Source organism: Vombatus ursinus, unplaced genomic scaffold (assembly GCF_900497805.2).
Source record: "Vombatus ursinus unplaced genomic scaffold, bare-nosed wombat genome assembly UNPS02014861.1, whole genome shotgun sequence".
Lineage (NCBI taxonomy): Eukaryota > Metazoa > Chordata > Mammalia > Diprotodontia > Vombatidae > Vombatus > Vombatus ursinus.
The window spans coordinates 7,740,540-7,764,507 of NW_020954639.1; the positions used below are offsets into that span (position 1 = coordinate 7,740,540).

Consider the following 23,968-nt stretch of genomic DNA (forward strand, 5'->3'; position numbering starts at 1 on the left):
CTTAAGTAGATATTAGAAACAAAAGCACTTATTCACACTTAGTGTATGTGATGCCTCCTAGGAACATTTTCATTTTCCAAAAAGGAATTTAGTTATCTAAATAATTGGTGAAATTGTTGCAGTTTGACTAAATAAATAATTTCTGGTTAGGAGAACATTTTGGGGATGAGAGATTTTCTTGGAGTCCTGCCAGGAGAGCAAGTCTATCTTCCTGAAATCCTCAGAGAAACTTCCTGCCCCAATTCCTGGCCTCCCCCATCCAATAGCTAACCCAAGAAATTTCACCAATTTTAACATCTGTGGGTGCAGCAGAGCTGCTGTTCCTTTGGTTTCCTGGAGTTGAGCAGTCTTTGTACTAGTCAGAGACATGTCTACATGCCTGACCAGGAACTTGGGAACTGATGTGAGGCCAAAAGAGCTGGACTGTGAACGTAGGTGGCGCTTCTTGGGGCCACTGATCGGTGTTTACATAAGCTGAGCATTTATAGTTTATTGTTTACATAGTGAGGTTACCTGCTCCGGGCAAGCTTACCTACTAATAACTTAAAAAGACAGAACTTTATTAGTCACTCAGGAAATCTTTCTGTCTCAGTTCTATATGTGAAAAGTAGAGTGGGTTGCGGTTGCCTTAAGGAGATGATATGTCCCCCATTGTTAGATGTCTTCCAGAGGTAACTCAATGACTATTTGTTGAGGATTCCTTAGAATGAATTCCTTGCTTAGTTGTACATTGTACAGATGATCTCTGAGTTTTCTTCCAACTCTGATGTTGTGATTCTGTATGTTGTCTTAATTAGTCTTTTAAAATGAATAGTTCTTTAGTATTTTTGAAACATTTATTTTTATCACAATTGTGGGCATCCTTCTTACTAAATCAAGATGACCTCATAAATTATAGGATAGTTATAGGGAGTGGACTAGTGATTGGTATAGCAGGAGAAAACTCCTAACAAGCAGGTGAGTAATTTATTAGCAATTTAAGGTCAGACAACCCTTTTATATCAAAGATGGCAGTTGAACTCAGGTATTCCTTGCTCTGGAGGAGGAGATGGCAAACACTCCTATGTCTTTGCCAAGGAAACCCCAAATGGCATCACAAGAGTTGGACACCCCTGAAATTACTCAGCAACAACAACAACAACAACAACATTCTTAGCTCTGAGGTCTGCCGTCTACTGCTCTGATGCCTCTCCTAGATTATGATGATGACAAAGGTAGCTATTCAGAGGATCACGTATGTAGAGTTGGAAGGGAAGTTAGAGATTATTCATTTTATCAGTGAGGAACTTGCGGTCCAGAGATGTAAAGTGATTTGTTCAAGGTCACACAGAGGTAGTAAGTTGCAGAGCTAGGATTTGAACCTCAGTCCTCTTACTCCAAATCCATTATTATTTCCATTGTTTTATCCTGTTGGCTTTTTGCAACCTGTAAGTTCCTTGAGGGCAGGGATTGTTTTTTATTTTTATGTATTTATTCTTAGCAGTACTATAGTTCTTCATCCATATCTGGAAGTTAATAATAGGTTGTTGAATAGAAGTTATTTCCCCCAACCTGCCAATAGCTAAGAATGTCTTTTGGTCTATCTTTCTGCTGTTATAATTTCAATCTTTTCAAAGCATTCCTCCTCAAAGTAAAATATCAACAAGCATTCTTCAACTTTCTGGAAAACAATTTTCCATAATCAGATATTTGGCTTTTCTTGTAAAACACAAGCAGGTCCTTTGTTCATTGTAAGAGAACTATGTTTATGAAAGCCCACAGATATTCTCTTGAGAGATCAGTGTTCCATGAAGCAGTGTTCTCAGTAACATGAAAATCTATCAGATTTTTCTATTACTCATATGTCCTAGTCATGGGTGGGGCAGTATATTTAAAAAGACCCTATTTGGATGCTGTTTTTTTCCTGTAGATCATCACCATGTGCAATATTGGTGATTCTTCCTGTGTTTGGTCTAGAATCTCACCAGCTAATTTCAAAACGGGCCAAGACTAAGACACAGGAGCGGAAGCTGCTGGACTCTCCCAAACACAGTTCAAGAAAGATGCTACATGATCTTCCAATCTTTGGCTCTTTTCCGTCATCAGTAGATACAGTTTTTATGACTGATGGTAGAATATTGAAGTATTGAAAAGCTAAACTGGTGGCCAAGAAGAAAGAGTGAAGTTCTATCATTTTACAAATATGATTTTGATATGGGAAATATTGCTCTGAGGACACTGTGTATCAGAGATGTTTAGCTAATATTTAAATAAGTAGATCCTGAAGAGACCTTAGGCATCATGTAGACCAGATTTCTCTTTTTACAGATGAGGAAATGAGCGAGCAAGTGACTTTCCCAAGGTGACCAACTAGTTACCTTTTGGATATTTGAAGGGAATGTACATTATGACAAAGACCTCAGAGTTTAACTTTCTAGTGTCAGCATTGTGGAGAGACACTGATAAGTAGTGGACAAATAAGTGGACTAGGAATCAAGGAAACCTGGATTCAAATTCCACACCCAATACTTCATCACCTCATAGATTTGGAGTTGGAAGGACCTCATAGGCCATCTAGTTCAATGTCTTCCCTGTACTGAAGAAGAAATGGAGGCTCAAATAGTTTATGATTTGTTCAATATTATATAATTTATAAAATAAATAACCGGGATTAAAACTCAGGGCCTCTCTTACTGAAATCCAGTGGTCATTACTCTACATCATGCTCACTTCTAGTTATGTCACCTGGACAAATCAACCTCAGTTTTTTCATCTGTTAAAAGGTGATAGTAATAGTACTTAGCTCATAGAGTGGTTGTGAGTATCTAAGAAGATGCTATATGCAAAGAACTTTGCAAACTATAAAAACTGATATATAAATGCTAGATATCATCATCTTCATCATCATCATTACTGTTACAGTTTTTATTAAAGGTACATAACCCTGTGCTAAGTATGTCCTCTGGTAGGGGTGGTATACACAGATAAAAAAAATGGAACCTGCCCTCTAGCAGCAAGGGCACAAGTGGGCAATAAAGTGGAGGGGAGACATCAAAGCTGGAGAAAGCCTATGCAAAATCTCCAGTGCCACATAATGCACAATTGAGTTCCTGACATTTGGGAAAAACAGGTATATCAACACTACTATGAGTAGCAATGGGGAAAATTCACTTTGGAAGAGCTACCTCTTAATCTCAGAGTACTGTTGGGGATGAATTCTGGAAGAATGGGAAGCAAAAGAATGACTCATATAAAAATATTGATGGTGATAATGATAGCTAGCATTTATATGCTAATTTAAGATTCGCAAAGAGCTTTCCATGTATCTCATTTTATCGTCACAACAACCATGGGAGAGAAGGGCTATTTTTTTTTGTTTGTTTCCATTTTACAAATGAGGAAACCAAAGTAGACTGAAGTTGTGTGTTGCCTGGGGTCACATACTGCTAGCTAGTGTTTGATCTGGATTTAAACTCGTATCTTTCTGACTACAGGTCTAATACTCTACCCACTGCTCACCTAGCTGCTTAATGATAACATTATTAACAAGAGAAAGCAACCTTTGTTCTTGGGTAAAAGTGGTTTCCAGAGACAAATATTCTCATTGTTGCCTGGTACTTCTTTGGAAATGACTTCAGTGAAAGTAAAGAGTGCTACAAAATAAAATGCAAATGAAGCAACATTGGGATTCCCCTAATAAGAGGGAGACAGATCCTGAGAAGAATAAAGGAACTTATAGAACTGTTGCTTTAGGCAACTTCCATTTGGGTTAAAATAATTTAAAAGGGTGGTGAAGTTCAGATCCAGAATAAAATTGATTTTGACATTTGACCTCATTCTGGATGCCCTGATTCTGGCATGAGGGAAAGACTTTCGGAAAGCCATACTGGCCAGCCCCTTTATGGACAATCTCTTGTCCTGCTCACCCCTATGAAGCAGGTTGTTCTTGGTACCTCAAAGGTACCTTAGTTGGCTGTTGAAGAAAGAGAGATGTTAAGCATGTGGTTCCACTTAAGACCCCCCTGTAGTAATTTATGACCTACTCAATGTCAATGGAACCCTAGACATGGATAATCTATTTCACAGAGTGAACATTATATAGACAGAAGCTGATTCCTTGGCCTACTTGAAAACCAGTAGGTTTACAGAAGAATTAGATTGATTTTAGGAGTGCAGTGAACACTGATGAACAAAAGTGCCAGTCAGATACTTGCATTACTCTCTGTGCATCAATTAGATGATGACTTAAACTTAGATGTTGCCTTTTACAAGAGTGAATGGTATCCATTACTGAAGAGTATATACATCTTTCACTGTTCATTGTTTTGTAAGAATAGGTGGCTTTGCCCATGATAAACTGAAAGATGTTGCTTCTGTATATTAAGTGTTGCTTCAGACCTGAAGTAAAAGCACTATCATGTGATAGGCTTTAGAAGTATTAAGGCACAAAACAAAGTAGAAACCCGTGTTTGGAGAAACCTTGTCAAAAAAGTTATGAGCAGGGGACTGTAGGGTATCTACATATCATATTTACGCATTAGCATTAAATTTAATTTAAAGGTACAGAAGTAAGCCTTATGTTTTACTTATTTATTCTTTAAATTTTATTTTTACTGATAAATTTTGCAGTAAAAAAGATATATAAAAAAGAGGAAAACAATAATTCAGCAAAATCAGTCAACATATAATAGCATCTCACTGTATAGGCATTATTGCACACTTCTTGTCTGCTACCTCTGAAAAGGGGGGAAGGAGGAGATTTTGTCAGTTTGTCTCTGGAACCAGCTTGATCATTGCAATTTTACAGTGCAGAGTTTCATTCTTGTTTTATTGTTCCCATATACCTTGTCATAGTCATTGGGTATACTGTTTTCCTAGTTTTGTATTAGTTCATATAAGTCTTCTCATGATTCCCTGAATTATTCATATTTGTCACTTTTTTATAGTGTACTAATATTCTGCACACAAATACACCATGATTTATTTAGCCATTTCCCTATTGTATGTCTTTGTTTCCACTTCTATACTTACACAAAGTTGGGTTGTAATTAATTTTTTTTTTTTCACTATATGGAACCTTTCTTTCTGCCTGGAGTATAAACCTAGCAGTGGACCCTTGTGCTTTATGATGATTGTTAAAAGCATAGAAATATGTAAAAAACATTTGATGACCAAAAAACTATAATTCCTTTTCCTTGATTTTGTGTACTTTCATCTCATTCTTCCTACCCTAACACAACCTGACAAATAAATCCCAAACCAAACAGCACCTTAGCTTAAATGTGAGGGGTATTTATTTTGTAATTTTGAAGAGTTCAAAATTGTTGTTTATATTAATTTCTAGAAGAATATTTCATAACATGAAAATCATATATTTTGAAAGTAAAAAATGAAAACAACTTCTACCTTTTCCTGAGATTTTGCATGTTTCTTATGTACCTGAGTCATTTAAATGAAACAGTCATTTATTTAGCACCTACTGAGTTCAGAGAACTTGTATGTAATTCTAGGCATACAAAGACAAAAATGAAGCATTAGCAAGACAATCTCTAGCGGGTATTTTGAGGCACACATACAAGTAGAATATTGACTAGGGAGTTATGGAAGCAGAGGACAGAGACAAACAAAATGTTCTCTGAGAAAATTTTAGGAAGATATAGGAAGACTACACTGAAGGAGATAGCACCTCAGTAAAGTCTTAACAAGAGATAACAATTCAGATTGGGAGCCAGTAAACCCCCAGCGCCTAGCACTTTCCTGCATTTAGTGAACAAATGAATCAAGGGGCATGCAGTGAATTTCATGGATATAATGATGCTTGAATTTTTGGTGATTTATAAATATGACAGCCTATTTCCTTTTTAAAAGTAGGAAATTTTATTTTTCCCCCCCATCTGATTTGTTAAATGGCCTTATAACATGTTCTCCCAAAGATATTAATTATTTGTGTTCTTTTTTTGTAGGATCCAAATTATTGGATAAAAGTTCATCGTTTGGAGCATGGTGATGGTGGGATCCTCGACCTGGATGACACCCTCTGTGATGTAGCTGATGACAAAGACAGAGTGAGTATAAAGTGAAAGAAAGTATGGTGAACTGACTCTTGTGTTAGCCACAGAGGACATGAAATAAGGTTGTGATTATACATAGTCTCGTGACATGTTTATACCAATCACAGCAAAACAAACCCTCCTTAGAGAAAGCACCAAAACGAATGGCTGCATTTTTCAGCTTTTTGAGAATTAGCTGTCTAAGTATTGCAACTTGTATTTCATTTTTTTAAAAATATGGCAACTTACTGAAGAGTGTTGTTCATTCACCTGACTTCTTCAACAGAATATGTTGAACATAATTTAAACTTCTTTTGGAAATTGTTCTCTGTCCTCTGCTCCTATAACTCTCTACTTAATATTCTACTTGTGTGTAGAATGTAATCCAATGTAATGTAATTCAATTATTGTTGTGGAAAGAAGATGAAATTGTAGCTTTAAAATGTGACACCAAAGGCTCAATGCATGTTGCCCCCAACAAAGGAGTTGGACCCCTAACTATTGAGAAAGATGCCCTGATGTCAATTTGGTTTTTTCCTTTCTCTCATAAAGAGTATGAAGTAAGGAAGGTGTGGTTACTGTTCTGAATAGTGCAACCAATGTTGCCCTTCTGCAAACTTAAGTAGTGAATCAAAGGCTGAAGCAGTCTTTTCTAACATGCTTTGCCTAACTTTCAGAAAATAACTATAATTTCTTCTATTGCTGTTAGCATAGTTGACTTGTTGGTGACATTTAAATCATCTATGAGATTGTAAATTCCCTGAAGTCATGACTTATTCATCTATATATCCACCAGAATGTCTTAACTGAGTAGGTCTTATTTGCTAAATTAAACACACACCTCAATATCATCTGCTTTAAAGGGACTGCTCGCTGTTTGTATCATCAATGAATTTCTGTATTATGAATACAGTGGTCCACAGACAAGGTCCTGTCAGTTTGTGCCTCTTTTTCTCTCTCATTTCATTGTGGTTGTTGATGGGATGTGAAGGAGTAGCCCCAATGTCAAGAATTTGTTTTGGGTAGGGCATTGGAGTGGCTGACTTCAAAGCCTGCACATTCTTCTTCTTCATCAACAGCAGATAAGATGATGATGATGATGATATATTAAGAAATGGAAGCAGGCCACAAGCTTTTCATAATATTGTGTTCGTTTTTTGTTTTTTTTTTTGTTTTTTTGTTTTTTTGGGTTTTTTTTTGGTGAGGCAATCGAAGTTAAGTGACTTGCCCAAGGTCAGACAGCATAATGTAGTGTTCTGGATAGAATTCTAGGTGTAAACAACATTAACCACTGAATCTTTACTCTTTCAAGGAGATGAAAATCTTGTCTAATGTTTATAAGACAGATCAACTTTCCTGGGAAATATCTGTCTGTAATAACATGTTTTCCTCAGAATAACACTGGTCTGTGGATGGAGTCAGTGAAATAAAACTACTGGGCTGCACAGCAAGGGAGTGAAGGAGGCAGAAAGATGATAATTTTATCTCCAACACTAATACTGTTAACTCAAGGAGAGCTCTCTAGTTGACCAAGTATTGAATAGCTTTGCTATCCTCAGGGGATCCTCTGGGACTAAAATGAAACTTTTTCTGAGGTTACAAGAAGGAGACAGAACTAGTCAGCAAAAAGTTTTGGCCTATTGAAGCTTTAGCTTGCAAGCCTGCAAATAACATACAAGCCACATGACTTTTTTGAAAGCCCTGGAGCATTGATTTTTACCAAATCACCTATTCTATAAGAGAATGCATAAGTAAAAAAAAATCAATTTATCTCAGTTCTTAGGAGATTTGATTTGCTCATGCCTGCCAGGATAGGATTTGGTATAAACATTGTCAGAATTGATGTTTCCTTATTATCGTGAAATTGTTTAGGAGATATATTCTAGCAAAAAATCTCCCTCCCTTCCAAAATGTAGCATGTGATTGGGTATTAGTCACTGGCTGCATCTTGCCTTCTGGTTTATAGCTCATGGATAAATACTAAGGTCACACTTGAAAATATGTTGTTTTGTCAACTGCATTTTTTGATTAAAACATTCTTCTGTTACACTGAGCTTTGGGCCAAGGACAGGAGCACCCTCACTTCTTCTCACTGCAGCTCATTCAGAAAGGATACAGCCCATGTAGATCATCTTAGAGTCATCTGAAGCTAGGAATATTTTAAGGCATATAAGGTCCTGCAGTACTAAATACTTGAATGGATCATTTATCTCTCCACCCATGTTGTGAGTTCTCTCCACCCATGCTTTTCTATCCTATGTGTTTACTGTTTGTCTTCCCGTAAATCCTCCACAGAGCACATACTCAGTGTCCTTTCTCTATGTTGTTTAATATTTGGGGGTGGAGGGGAGGGGAATACTGGCACTTGGCCTATCTATTTTACCTTTTTTTCATCATATAGCCCTGCAAATTTGAAATGTAATTCAAATTCATTTGCCCTGGGGAAATGAAATAACAAACTATCATAAACATTTAAAAAAACCCTCCATACATTTCAAGTCTTTTAACACTAGAAGAACTAGGCATGTAACTACCTTGCAGCTGCTGTCATTTTAATGGTGCAGTCTTACTAAGTTTATTATAAACCTTTTAGACATAAACAATTGAAATAAATGATTAAAAGTTCAGAAATTATCTAAATACCTGAAATGAATTGTGTAGCCCCTAGATACATAGCAATAAGGTGATGGGAGAAGAGTACCTGCATTCTGAGGATCTTGAAAAATTCAACTTTTAAAACATGGGCTTTTGAAATTTAATAAAATTGAAACTATCATAGGAATCATAGTATTTCGGGATGAGACAATATAGAATATGATTTGGAATTTACCCTATTTGCTTCCAAGTGACAACTTTTTTTTATTATTTTTAAAAGATTTCCGCCAAAATGACTGGGTCACTTTTCCTAGGAACACATGCAGTGTTCACAACCTTCCCAGTTAGTAATCTCTTCCTTGTATTTATAGCTACCTCCCGGTCATCTGTGATGAGGAAGAACAGCATGATTAAAATAAACATATCATCAAATAGTAGTACAGGTTGTCCAACTTAATAATGGTTGCTGGATTATTTATGAATTGACCACATTGAACACATCTTTTCTGCCTTTATTTTTTTTTTTTGGTCATAATATAGGTGAGAAGCACATATATATTGCGCTTGAATTCTTTCCCTCTACAAAGAATGTCAATTTTTAACCCTTTCCTCCTAAGGTCTTATTCTTAAAACCTTCATTTATGTTTGTGACTTTTCTTTGAATTTAATCCAATATTTTGGTGCCTTTCTTAAGTTATAGAGCCCAGAAAGGAGAACAGTTTTGTATCATTTAATAAGTATCTGAGTATTATGGTTGTTACTTTGATACTTATTAATCTCTAAATGTTTACTGAACTCATCCTGTGTATGAAGCATTGTGGGGGAGGGACACAAAGAAAGGAGACCGTTTCTGTCGACGAAAATCTTATTTAATACTGACCTGCACTTTTAGGCTCTTAGTTTATATTCAACATGTTTGTTGATATTAAGTAGTTGCATCTTGTTTCCAGTTTCAAATCTGTTATCATTGACTTGTAGGTTTTGGCTTCTCTGCTAGCATAGACTAATTGCAAATGTTTAATCTTGCTTAAGGAAAGGAGAAATATTCAAGGAGTATTTGGTTATTGGAGCCAGCTCTCTGTTTTCAAGCTTTATGAGATATGGTTATGTAGTCACCTGGAATGATTATCTTTTGTTTCATACGGGGTTATAGAAGTACTAATGAACTAGATCAGTTTTCCATTATAGAGAGAACTTTTTCTGTTATTTCTGTATAAGATAAATCACAGTGGAAAGTCAGAGGCCCTGTGCAGTACTGCTTGGGTGACCTCGGAGAAATCATTTAGCCTCTTGTGGCCTTCTCCTATGTCTTTCTCATTAAAATGAAGGAGTTAGACTAAATGACAACTAAATTAGCCTCCAGTTTTTAATCTTATGAGCCTATGTTGTACTCTTGTGGATTTGGGGGTCTCAAGATGGAAAATGCTATCCACATCCAAAGAAAGAACTGTGGAGTTTGAATGTAGATCAAAGCATACTATTTGCTCTTTTTTTCTTCTGCTTTGTTTTGTTTCCTTTTTCTTGTGGTTCCTTCTATTGCTTCTAATTCTTCCTTACAACATGACTAATTTGAAAATTTAAAAAAATGCATTTTCATTTATTTATTAATTTATTTTTTGGGGCAGCTAGGTGGCACAGTGGATAAAGCCCTGGGCCTGGAGTCACAAAGACTTGAGTTCAAATCTGGCCTCAGACATGAACTAGCTGTGTGATCCTGGGCAAGTCACTTAACCTTGTTGGCCTCAGTTTCCTCATCTGGAGAAGGAAATGTCAAACCACTCCAGTACCTATTCCAAGAAAACCCCAAATTGGGTCATAAAGAGTTGGACACAACTGAAACATGATTGAACCACAACAACTGAGTCTACTTTGTGCAAAACATAAGTGAAAATTTCTCTCTCTCTCTCTCTCTCACTCTCATTCATTGTCTCTGGTCTTACTTTCTCAGATCTCACTTCCGTAAATTCTCTTTCAAGTCTTAATCTGTGAGGTTGAGTGCTTCCCTCAAATTAAAAATAAGACAATATTATTATATTGTTACCATTTTTCAGGAAACTGCTCAGAGAAATTTAGTCACATGGCTAGAAAATAGTGGATCTGGATCTTCTTATTGCTTGTCTGGTGCCTTTTTTAAACCAAATAAGTGATGCAGAAAGGTTCTAAAGAAATACTCCAGGAAACCAGAAATAGTAAGGTGACTTCTACCTGGATAAGGTTTTATGTAAAAAGTGACATTTTAGCTCCGCCATGAAGGATTTGGACAGTGTTGATGAAAGGCAGAGACAACAACATGAGCAAAGGCAGAGAGTTGTTTTCAGAGAAGAACGACTAGTCCAGTCTGTCTGTGGCATTGGGGGAGTATAGAAGATTAGTGAGAAATAAGCCCATGAGTGAGAAATGGGCTAGCTTGAAGACTGAACCAGATTGTACAACCTTGAATATCAGGTTATGGAATCATAACATGCAATACTATTTCCTGATCTAATCCAGGTTACTGAGGTTGGAGTAGAGCTTGCTGGGACCTGTCTCTGGTGCCTCTGTGGGAAATTACATTTACTAAGGTGGAAACTGCCTCCTGGTGTGATTGAAAACATAATGGCTTATGGACTTGTTTCTTCATGATTTTTACTAAATGGGCTATGTTATTTGTCTCCTTTTGAAATCTTCATATTTGGTGGGGGGGAGGGGAAGGAGAGCAAATTTGGAGTTCTTAAACATAAACCTCTCAGGCATGTGTTATGATCTAAAAATGGCAGACCTAATAAATTGTCTTTCCATGTTAATTATTTCAGAAACAAATTAGTAAGTGTTTTCACACGGATATTTTTGAGAATTATTCTCCTACTTACCCAGATGCTTTGTTAAAGCTGACTTAAGAAAATAATTTTGTTTGGTTGGTTTTGGGTTACCTGGTTCTTTCACACATGAGGAATGCACTAGTTATTCTGGCTGTCATGCTTTCATATTGATTTTCCAAGTGGTAATGCCAGATATTCTGAGACTAATCTCTCCGCTGGCAGCATTGAATGTTTTTTTCCTTATTCCTCTATTACTCCTGAGTTAATAAAAACTTGCTTTCTTCAATTCATCCAGGGCCTGGTTTTTAATGATAGTTTCACATTATACCCATGAGGTAATCCACAGAATTTTAGGAGATAGACAGATTCTCAGAAATAGTGCTGTGGACGGTGAAAAGAAATCAAAAGCTGAGATTTCCCTGGAGCCTAACTTGTAAATATGGGCTATATTTATATTCCACAGTCGCAAGCACACTAATGAAACATTTTGAGCTATGTGGTTGTTGCTGAGAACATCTTCACACAGTCCCTGAAACACGTACCTAAGGAAATCTAATGACGATAGTCTGGACTCTGAGGTGAGCACTGTCAACACCTTGGTTCTATCAAGTTAGGGCTCATTTTTTATTCCCTTTAGTTGTCTCCTCCTCATATCATTCAACCAGCCTCTATTAAGTGCCTACTATGTGCCAGGCATTCTGATAGGTGCTGGGCATGCAAAGACTGAAATAAGGCAGTCTCTATCTATAAGAAGCTGATATCTCCTGACATGGACACAGATAAGATAAATATAAAATAAATGCAATGTAACTAATACATGTCAGTTATTCTGGGGGTGGGAAGGGCACTGGCAACTGAGAGTTCAGGATGGAGCTTGTGTAGGAGGTTGCATTTGATCTGAGCCTTAAAGGAAGCCACAGAGTCCAAGAAATAGATGTGAGAGGGGAGGTCATTTCAGGCATGGCAGACCACATGTACAGAGGCATCAAGACTGGAGATGGAATGCTGGGTCTGGAGAACAGCAAGCACTTTGGCGAGAAGGAGTTTGGCTCTACATTATTTAATTTCATGCCATAACAAGCCAAAAGCAAGAAAAGTTTCTTCCTGTGTGGGTTGTGTTATGAAGCAAACAAACAATGATATAAAAAATAGGATCCTCATAGAACTGAGTTATGGCTTTGGAAATTCATAATAATTCGAAGAATATTTTATTGTGCATTTTTTTCTAATAAACTGATAAACAAAACCATTTTCCCCTTTGGAAACACAACCCTTTAAAGCTGAGTGCTTTTGAGGACTCAGCCCTGGGAAAATACCTTCAAATTGTGCTACCTAAATGTCTGAAGAATCAATGCTTTAGAAGTTGTCTCAGACATATTTTTAATACATTTATTTTGTAGAAATTTTCATAGAAAAATATCCACCATCTCCTATCCTGTTCAATTATCTGCTAAGGACAAAACAGCCTTTTTGAGGATTACTCTTTAGATTATAATGAATATTCTGCTGAGGGGGAAGAAAAACATTTTTGGTATTGTCATTTGCATTAAATCAATGCAATGGGGTGTAGTGACTCAATTAATTTGGAGGTCTCTCTAGCTATGAATCTTGGAAGGCAATAGTGTTTTTGGTCTTGTTCTGATTTGCAGCATTTTGCGGGGGAAGACTTCTAACCATTTGGGGTAGTTGTTCCTAAGAAAAAAAATGCCCCGCATCTACTTATGGGTCTTTAGGCTAGTTTGTAGTGATTCAGCTTTACCAAATAGTTACAATTTCAGTCAGATTAAACATGAAAAAGAGGAATATATTGCACATGTATACATCATGGGTTTCCAATATCTAAATCTATATTTAATACCTTTTGGGTTATTAATGTGAAGCTCCCAGAACCATATTTCAAAAGATAAAAATTAAGATAACACCCTAATAATACTGACCATCATCTTTCAATATTGATCTTATTATAAAGATTGATATTTTAAGTGAAGAACTCATTTTGAGGACTGATGTAGCTACTGATTCTTTGGATATTCTGATTTTTCAGAAATGTCTATATTGTTGTATTAAGTACCAAGTAGATCTAGCTTCTTACTTGATTGAGGGAAATTTGGTCCCAAGATATATAAGTGAGAGTTTTTTTATCCTACTGTATAATTTTTCTTTTTTTTTTGTTGTTCTTTTCTAGTACCTGTATTTCCAGATGCTCTCTTCTTCTCTCTCTGTCTCCCTTTCATTCTTTCTCCCTCTTATTCTCTCTCCCTCTCATTCTCTCTCCCTTTCTCTCTACAGTTTCTCTCTGCCTCTTTCCCTGTCTTTCTCTTTCTTACTGTCTCAGGCTCTCAGTCTCTCTCTCTCTCTCTCTCTCTCTCTCTTTCTCTCTCTCTCTCTCTCTCTCTCTCTCTCTCTCTACCTCTCCTTCTCCCTCTCCCTGTCTCCTCTGTCTCTCTGTCTTTCTTTCTCTTCCCCCTACCCCCAGCTGAAAAAGTCAGTTAAACCTGTCCTTGCTTGGTTTCTTAAAAGTGTCCAGAAATTGTGTGAAAATATTGCTGACTTGTCAACAAGTCTGGTGTATCCCTTCTGATGTTTAGCATGTTGTAACTTCTTTTAACCCAGGCAAGTGAAGATGTCATTACCACTACATTATGTATACTTTCTTTTCTTTCCTCATTAAAAGAAAAAAAATAGGAAAAGTCAAATATATCAGTCTTTTCAAAGGTGCCTCAATCCTTATTCCTACAATAGTTTTTTTCTCTACTTGTTGAGAATGCTCCCTTCCACTGCTGTGTGCATTGCAGCAATTTAACTCTGCATACCCCTCCACCCCCCATTTCCCTGCAGCCGGTTTTAGCTTAGTCAAAAGAGCAGCCGTGGAGAATCAGAGGAGGTGGGCCAAAGACAGGAAATAGAAAACAATTTGGAGCCCTTAGAATGCGCTTAAACTTGAGAAGAGGTATAGCTCATTGGCAGTGAGAGGGTCAAAGAGTGAAGTTTTGTTTCGGCATTTACATTCCAGAAGCCTATTTCTATTTAACTGTACTGATTCTTCTGATTGGAACAGAGACCAAGCCCTGATTGAGGGCATAAGAGATTGCACTGCTGTTATCTGTTGGTATTAAACAGGGAATATGGAATCTACCCAGTTTAGTTTGCTAAGTTCTACCAGCATTCCACTGCTTTGACAAGAACTAGAAAACTCTTTGGCTGTCTCAGTTACTGACTTGGCTGAAGAGCATAACCAAAAAATGTTGGGAATCTGATAAATTGATTTGGTCCCACAGTAAGGAAAAAGGAGCACTGAAATTTTTGTTTTATCCTTTATTTAACATTTAGTAAGGAGGGAGTTTTTCCTCCCCAGATCTAGCAGGTCAGAGAAAGTGTGGGGAGGAATAGATTTCTTGGATGGGCACCTTCCTGAGGAACATATGTTGGGGCTTTAGTGTTGGTGGGAAGGTGGAATCAGGCATAATAAACACAACAACTGAAGGGCTACAGGACCCAGGGACTATCATGGAGGCTCAAAGGAATATAGCAATTTGGTCTCAGCCTCTTTTATTGTTATCATATTGGGGCAGAGAACTCTCTTGGGCTTTGTTATGAATTCGCATCAGACCTTGAACTTTTATAACTTAGGCCTGTGACCCGGTTCTGCTTCTTCTTATGTCAGTAAAGTTATTGCCCTCTCTTGTTTTTTTCTTTCTAGTACTTCCATAAACATGCATGATTAATTTTTATTTACAAAATAGTACAGCATCCATGAATAATTTTCCATTGTCTGCGTAAACATTTCTCAGGAGCATGCTTTAAAAAAATATTTCTGCTTGACTGCTTTTCTTAAGACTCAGCCTTTTTCTTTTTTTTTCCCTGTGTAACACCTCATAATTTATTTATATGCTAGGCTAGGCAAAATGAGGCAGTATTATCCAAGTGCAGTCATGATGATTTCTGCTGTCAAGACTTGTCAGTTAATATATGTACATTTTTGGTGAGTTGTAGGGTCTGTGTCAGAGAGTAAAGGAGAGACCCTATATTAATTTGTACTTGATTTAGAGACAGTCTGAAATTCCTAGAAAGGAACTTGGAGCTCATTGTGTTGTCTGAGACCGGATTTGTGAAAACTAGAGTTCATTTGTTGGAGTGATATTGAAATGAAGTTCATAAAACATTCATAAACTCTGCTATGTTAAGGGATCAAATTGCTGCTGAAATTTCCAGACATAGAGAGAGAACAGCTTGCATTTGACACAAATCTCATAGTTAATCCCTTTGAAGACTCTTTATCCCCTTAATTAATGCCTGGCTATGTATATGCCTGACAATGGAAAAAAATGGAAAGAAATTTTTTCAGTTACATGGAGGTGAAATAGCTTAATAATAACGAAGACATGGGGGTCAGTAATTTTTAGAATGTAAGTGTTTCAGATTGATTATAGGATTGTAATTCAATTGTAAGTCATCCATTCCCACTCATTTGTGTGTGTGTGTGTGGGGGGGGTGCACTCCTCCCCTCCCCCTACCTTCAAGAATATTTTAGTCCAAACTGAGAATATTCTGCCCTCCATGTGACTTTCTCCTTGTTTTGAGACTTGAAGTTTCACCAGAAAAGATGGTTATATTTGAATGTGTTATCTTTTTGTTCTAGGTATTTGAGGATTTCATAAGAAACTTGGAAGGGCTATTAGAAAATTCATTGATTAGGTTTCTATTACAGTTCTACTCAATTCAGCAATTGTGTAGGTCTCTGGAAACACACACATACAATTAGGAACTTGTATTTTATTATAATGGCAATAATACTTGACACTTATGTAGTATTTTAAAGTTTATGAGATACTGTATATGATTATTTTATTTGAATCCTCTACTGGCCCTTTGAAGAAGGTGCTCCAGTAATTATCTTTACTATGCAGTCACATAGATGTGACTGGGTCACATAGATGAAGTCTCCTGTCCTGGGTCATGCAGTTTCTAAATGTTGAATATTTGACTTCAGGGCCTGATGTCTGATGATTCTACCTTGAATCCCATGTTGTTTCTCTTATAATAAGCTACAGAAGTTTTTTGAGCAAGTAGAGTGAGATGGTTAATGACTGTGAATTAAGAAGAATATTTTGGCTGCTGGGTGAAGGCCAGATTGGAGACAAGGCAATCTGGGGTATGTTAGGGTAGTCCGAGAAGAAATAATAGGGTGGTAGAGGTGTGATTAGAAGGAAGTGGATGAAGGGGAGAGAAGTAGAATTGAGAGGCAACTGATTGGATATAGTTGGGGGACTTTAAGAGGGAGAGTGAGGAGTCAAAAAAGCCTTTCCATTTATAAAAGACAGCAATTGTCTATCTTGGGACTCTGTTATCTTCCTTTGCACTGTCCCTCTGTACAAATATTGACTGCTGACCTGCCTACGCGTGCTGGTCAGCTCTCGCTGTTAAATGCAATTCACAATGGTGAACTTAAGAGTGTCTGAGGAATACTAACTGTAATAGAACAAGAGGAACTCAGCTCAAATAAACAAATGATTTTTGGCTGACAGTAGAAGTGTGAACATGAGCTTAATTAATGAATGTTTATAGTCATCAGCCCAAATTACATCTTTATTTTTAATACATGTAAGGAATATAGTCTAGAGAGGGAGCCAGATACATTTGTAATTATGGACTACAACATAGTATGATATGTTCTAAATTATACACTCCACACACATGCACACACACACTTCAAATTTTAAAAAATACTTGCAATATTTTGTTAGACTTTGAAAAGATATATACCTCAACTGTATTTTCGGCTGTGTACTCTTGTGTCCATTTCATACCAAGTTGTTGATTTGAGCCAACTTCTAGCTTCATTTTTACAAAATAAGCCACTATAAAATCTGCCTTGTGGGGTTATGAAATTGATTCTGCTAACTGTATTATTGCAAGAGAGAAACTTGTGCTTTGAATCCCATGGGAAGAATATTGAAATCCTGCTAAAGCTGAATTTTAATGTGGCAGCATAAACAAATCCTGTATGAAAAATGGGGGAAACATCACAGAATATTAGAGTGGTATCAGAGATTTACAGATAATCTGGTCCAAGTCATCCATTTTTTTACATGAGGAAACTGATCTCCAAAAAGCTGAAGTGATTTGCCAAAATATTTCATTTTAAGGATACATTGAGCCACAGAAATTATATGTTGATACAAGTCACTTAAACACATGCTGAAATAGTTTTCCATCATTTAGCTCAATTTGAATAGGTATGAGATTAAAAAGCTTAGAAAAATAGCCGAGGTAGAAATTTTCTATATTTTAGAGGTGTATTAAAGATAAGGAGTACTTGATTTTAAAGAAAACTCTTTAAATTAGGGGTACTTCATATAAAAAAGGAACATGTAGGATTCTTCCTTAAGAAGAAAGACAAAGAGTAGTCCTTCTTAGGCTAAATGTGTTTTATATATAATTTTTTTCTATTTCCATTTTCCATGTCTTCTTCTTTATTCCCCCCCTAAAGCCAATAAAAATATATAATTAAAAGATTTTTGCATGAACAAAATCAATGGAGTTAAAGTGAGAATGGCAACATGTAATTAGGGGAAAAATTATAGCAAGTTTCTGTGGTAAACGTCTCAGGTCCAGGATGTATAAGGAACTGATTCAAATTTACAAGAACAAGAGCCAATCTCCAGTAGATAAAACATCAAAGAATATGGAAAGGAAGTTTTCAAAGGAAGACAGCCAACTATCAACAATGAAATGAGAAAATGTTCCAAATCGCAAATAATTAGAAAAAAACAATTAAAGAAATTCTGAGGTTTTACCTTATACCCATCAGATTGGGGGAAAAAAAAAGACAAAAAAAAGGAAAAATGGTCATTGTTGGAAGGACTGTTGGTAAACAAACATACTGAGGCATTGTTGGTGGAGTTGTAAAATGGTAGTCCAGTCATTCTGGAAAGCAATATGGAACTATGTACAGAAAATCATTAAACTAGGTATATCCTTTGACCCAGTGATACCACTATGAGGCCTATACCCCAAAGAAATTAAAGAGAAGAGGAAAGGAACCCATATGCACAGAAAACATTTCTAGCAGCTCTTTTCATAGTAGTTCCAAACTGGAAACTTGAAGGCAAGTCTGTCTACTGGAAGATGGCTAAACAAAATAGGGCTTATGAATGTAATGGGATAATATTTCACTACCACCACCACTACCTCCAGCAGCAGCAGCAGGAACAACAACAAAACAATGAATAAAGAGATGGTTTCTGAGAAACCTGGGAAGATTTTAATGAACGGATGCAGAACTAAGAGAATGATTTATGCAATGACAACGTTAAAAAGAAAAACAACTTTGAAAGACTTAAGAACGTTAATCAATGCAATGACCAACCACAGTTCCCAGAAACCTTATGGTGAAACATGTGACCCATCTCTTGCTTAGAGTAGTGATGAACTCAAGTTGTAGAATAAGGAATATATTCTTCTTGTTCCCTTCCCTTTCCCCTCTCCATTTCCCCTCTCTTCTTCTTTTCTTTCCCTTTTCCTTTCTCCTTCTTCCTTCCCTAATGTGGGGAGAGGGAACAGAGATAAAGTGGCCCCCCCCCCCCAAAAAAGAGGGTCATCAATGGATCTTTTTGAAAAATGCAGAGGAGACTAGAAGGCCAGAAAGAAGCGTGGAAAAGCAAGATAGCTTTGAAATCCAGAGGTGGAATTTATTATATTCTTTTTATAAGAAAGCAAATTGTACATAATAGAGATTGCAGTTTCAAATACAACCTTCTTTTTTTCTCTTATATTTATGTGGAAATACATATTTTATTTGGTGTTAAATGGTACAAATTGATATATAATTGAGTATAAAAATAAATCAAATTTAAGAAATTAGATAATTCTGAGTATATAAAATAATTATTTTACCATCTCCAGTCAGTTCAGACAGAGCATGATATAAATGAATCTGAGAATCTGGTTTTTGATTAATTTTAAAAAGTGGCTTACAGACCTACATGAATGAGTTCCCTTTACTACATAAATAAGTTGAATATAGTTCTTTCAATTTTCCAAAGACTGCATTTTAATTTTACTTTTTTTGGAATTAGGTTCTGAGAGAAGACACTAATGAAAGTTAGGAGGCATGAAGGCTAATTAGATAATTTTATGTGTTATATCAGTTTTCCATATTTAAAGAAGTATGGTCATGGGTCAATCATTGAGTCTCTTTGAAGTTAGTTTCCTTATTTACAAATGGAGTTTTACTGAATGATTTTTAAGGATCTTTTCAGCTTTAAAATTCTGTCATTCAAGCAATACAAGCAAAATCTAGCTTAATTAGATAAGCAGACATTTATTAAGTTATAGAAGACTGGGGGAAGGAAGGTTAGATAAGATAATTAAAATTATAATTATCAAATAATTATAATACCAAAATATAATGCATACTGCATAAAAGAGTTTCAAAGTGTTATATGAGATTTAGGAAGATGTTGTTTTCCAAAGGTTCTTAAGTCAGTTCTGAACAGGAATGCATGTTCCTGTAGATAGAACAAATGGCTGGTTTCAGAGACTTTTCTAGGATATTTGATTTAATCTATTTTATGGCTGAAAGTTAGAACTACTACTGGTTAAACAATGTCCTACCATCCTTTATGACATTGTTTGCATGGGGAAATGTTTTTGCTTCCCAATTTTGGTAGTGGGAGCAGATCTCTAGTGTATTCAATGTTAGGGTGGCAGTAGACAGAGTAGTAAACAGCTGTTTGTATGTAAAAGTCAATTGTAAAACAAATGTTAAGCCTAAGACTACTAGTCCTAGGTGGTTTAGTGGATGAAACACTGGACTCTTGGAGTCAAGAAGACCTGAGCTCAAATTCTGCCCCTGTCAATAACTTATCTGATCCTATACAAGTCACTTAACATCTCCTGGCCTCAGTTTCATCTGTACAATGGAGATAATAATCTTACAATACCTCACAGGATTATTGTGATGATAAAATTACATAACATATCTAAAGTGCTTTGCAAATATTAAAGACCTTTATAAGTACTAGCTATTAGTGTAATTATTATTATTGTTACAGTTATTAAAATTATTATTCTAAAGGTTCCTCTGGAGAGAGAGGTTAGTACTTTGTAGTGACCTTTTCCAAAGTGACACAGTGAGTTAAAGACAAAATATAGAAGAGAAAATACCAAGAATTAGAATATGAGAATAGGGACAGAGTAGGAATTTGAAGAGGAAAGATAAGCATACAAAGTTTTTGAGTCTGATCTGCTTTCTATCACTTTACCTTTTATTAATTTCTGTGTATCATGTTGATCATACTTTCTACTTTTACGTTGTTTTGTATACTGTTGGTTAGGTTAGTCAGGATGTCCAACATATTTTTTTTTATTTAAAAATTTTAAAATTGACTTTTTTATTTTAACAACACAAACATTACATATGAAACACTCAAACCAGTTCCAACCTCTAAAATAATTAAGCAAAACATCTTTTGTAGAGTGATTGTGATTGATAATACATGTAAAAGCTGTTTTAATAAAAAATGATTCAGTTTCCAAGGGAACATGAACTACTAGTATATGTGTTTATATCACAGTCTAATTGAGTTTGTGTGCTTTGGAACATGGAAATTGTTGGCTTTTCTGAAAAACAAAACAAAGCAAAACTTGATGTTTATCTTTAGAGAACTTAACCATTTTCTCTTACAGTTTTTTCCTCTCACTTCTAACATTTTTGAAAGCAATGTTGTTCAAGAAGGAAGAGTAGGGGAAGAAAGAATGACACTGCTATTATTTCTCTCCCCAGAAATATAATTTATTAAATTGTCCCAGGATTTGAGAATGTATATTTATCTGAAGCAGAAAAGAGATAAAGGAAACATTCATTTCTCAAAATTGTCCAAGTCACCAATAATTATAGAAATGGAAATTAAAACAACTCTGAGATTTTACCTCATACCCACCACAGTGGCAAGGATGACTAAAAAAGAAAATGAAAACTATTGGAGGGGTTGTAGAAAAATAGGCATATGTTTGATCGATTTGGCAGACCTGAGAATAGGTACAAGCTTTCTAGAAAGCAATTTATAATTTTACATGAAAAGTTCACAAAAAAAAATATGCCCTTGGACCCTATACCACTGCTAGGCCTATAACCAAAAGAGATCAAAGAGGAAAATGTCCTTAATGGACACAAATATTTATAGCAACTTTTTTGAGGGGGTGGCAAAAACTGGAAATTTAGATACGTGTTTAACAATTGATGAATGGCTTAATAAGTTGTGGCATATATGTATGTGATAGAAGAGAAATGAGGGAATAGATTTCAAAAAAATGTGGAAAGATTTATATTAACTGCTGCAGAGTGAAATGAAAATACTAGAAGGACAATTAATGCTGTAATATCAGTATAATACAATATTATACAACTGAATAATTTTGAGAACTTTTGTAAACTAACAAAGAATGAAATGAGCAGAAGCAAGAAAACAAATTACGTGACAACAGCTATAAACAACTTTGAAAGCTGTAAGAATTATGATCAATGCAATGGCTGTTTGTGATTCCAGAGGACTGATTATAGAGAGGAGATGGTTTTGTGGTTTGGAATTACACACACACACACACACACACACACATACACACACACACACGCATAGCCATTGGAAGAATTTGTTTTTGCCTATGTACATCTGTTGCAGGAATTTTTTTTCTTTTCCAATGTATTAATAATACATATTAATCTTAAAAATGTGTCCTGAAGGTGCTATCTGCACCCAAAGAACTGATAAATAGAAGTATGTGTAGAATGATTTTACATATATGTACATATTTGTGTCTAATGGTACCCACCTCTAGGCAGAGAGGAGGGAATAATAAAAGGGGAAAAAAAGAAAGTTATGTGATGACTTCATTACATGTTTAAAAGGAATAGCAAGTTGTGCATAATAGATTTGCAGTTTCATGTTCAACCATTTTTTCTCTTCTATGTTATGGATATGCATGCTTTATTTCTTAATTTCAGAATAAAAATAAATAAAATATAATAAAATAAAAATAAAAATATTTCTCCCCTTAGAGAAACTGTTGTTGAACATTTACCAGTACACTCCTACACTTACAAGAGACCTCTCCCAAAGTAAGGGTAATCCCTAAATGTTTGTAATGTAAAATCAAAACACATCAATAAAACTGAAAGCACAAATACGCTTAAAAAAGTCAATGTAGTCTCCAGTTACTAGAATGTTGGATAAAAGATAGCCTCTGATTTCTTAACCAGAACTTTTCATAACTGTGGAAACACTTCTTTTGGCTAGGAATAAAGTCCTGGCTTTGGTAAGAGGAGTTTGGAAACTATGTGGAAAGCAAGAAAAGGAATTTCCCTTCTCCCCCTAGATTTAATAGGAAAACAAGTGAAGCAAATAAGTCACAAAATACAGTTGCCACTCAGATTTTCTCTGGTTTCTCTAAGTGGTTTGCAAACTAGACAGTAGCAAACACCTGCTTGTATCAAAAAGTATTTGAATTAGCTAGAAGTTCTTCTTGAACTAGTTTGCACTTGGTCATATTTAATTTTTCTTGTTACAGGACAGTTTGTTGAACTATGAATGACAAAATGTTATCTAGGTTTTTTTTCTTTAACATATTTTTCTGTTTTGTTGACTTCTGCATATTTACCAACATCCAATTCAAACAAAAGCTATAGCACTGTTTGATCAAATGTTGAGCAAGTCTTCCAATTTCAGTTGCAGATGTTTTAACCTTTGGAGAATGGTTCTGATTTAGTTTTATCCTTTTTTGCATTATGTGTGTTTATATCCTGAAACTTAATGCTAAAGGGAATGAAAGTTTTGATATTAAATTTGTACAAAGTAACACATTCTCACAAAAACTCTGTGTGGTTACTTCTCCAGGGTGAGGATGATAGATATGAGTCAATATCAACTACTGTAAAGAATGTATAAACTAAGGCATAGCTCTTCTCATAAGATACCAGTAGTACCTAATTTAAAATATGCAGAACACTGAATCTGAAGTTTTATGTGCAACTTAAAAAATATGTATGGTTCTAGTAGGGCAAGGTTTATTCTTGCATCTTTCTCACCATGACACAGTGCTGTGTATATGATAAGGACTTACTAAGTACTTGTTGAATACAATTGAATTGTAGAGATATTACAATATCACTGTATCACACTGTCACTCAGGTAAGAGTTTATTCTGCACTCTAAAAGTAGTGCATGGAGAAGCAATAATGGAAGTTGTGGTCACCATCTGAGTATTTTAACAATTTGTGAATCCTGGTTGGTTCTTCTTCTGTGAAGAGATGGGATTGTGTAAAGATATTGATCATTTGATGATAAATCATCATACTAACTAAGTTTTATTGCTAGTTATCTTAGCTATTTTGGGGTGGGATAATGAAGTTTTAACTTTTGCTTTTGTGATTGCATTGTTTTGTAATGGAAACTTGAGTGTTATTTTTTATTTTTGGACATAGTGGTGGAGTAAGCCTCTTCACACACACACACACACACACACACACACACACACACACACACACAC

General features: G+C 35.7%; 1 protein-coding gene across 1 annotated transcript in view; it reads left to right on the forward strand.

Moving 5' to 3' along the window:
• The window catches only part of PARD3 (par-3 family cell polarity regulator), a 659,823-nt gene that overhangs the window by 117,686 nt on the left and 518,169 nt on the right, over nucleotides 1-23,968 (forward strand). Inside the window, exon 2 of the mRNA XM_027841563.1 lies at nucleotides 5,943-6,044. Coding sequence (XP_027697364.1) covers nucleotides 5,943-6,044 — 102 coding nt within the window. The remainder of the gene's footprint in view (nucleotides 1-5,942; nucleotides 6,045-23,968) is intronic.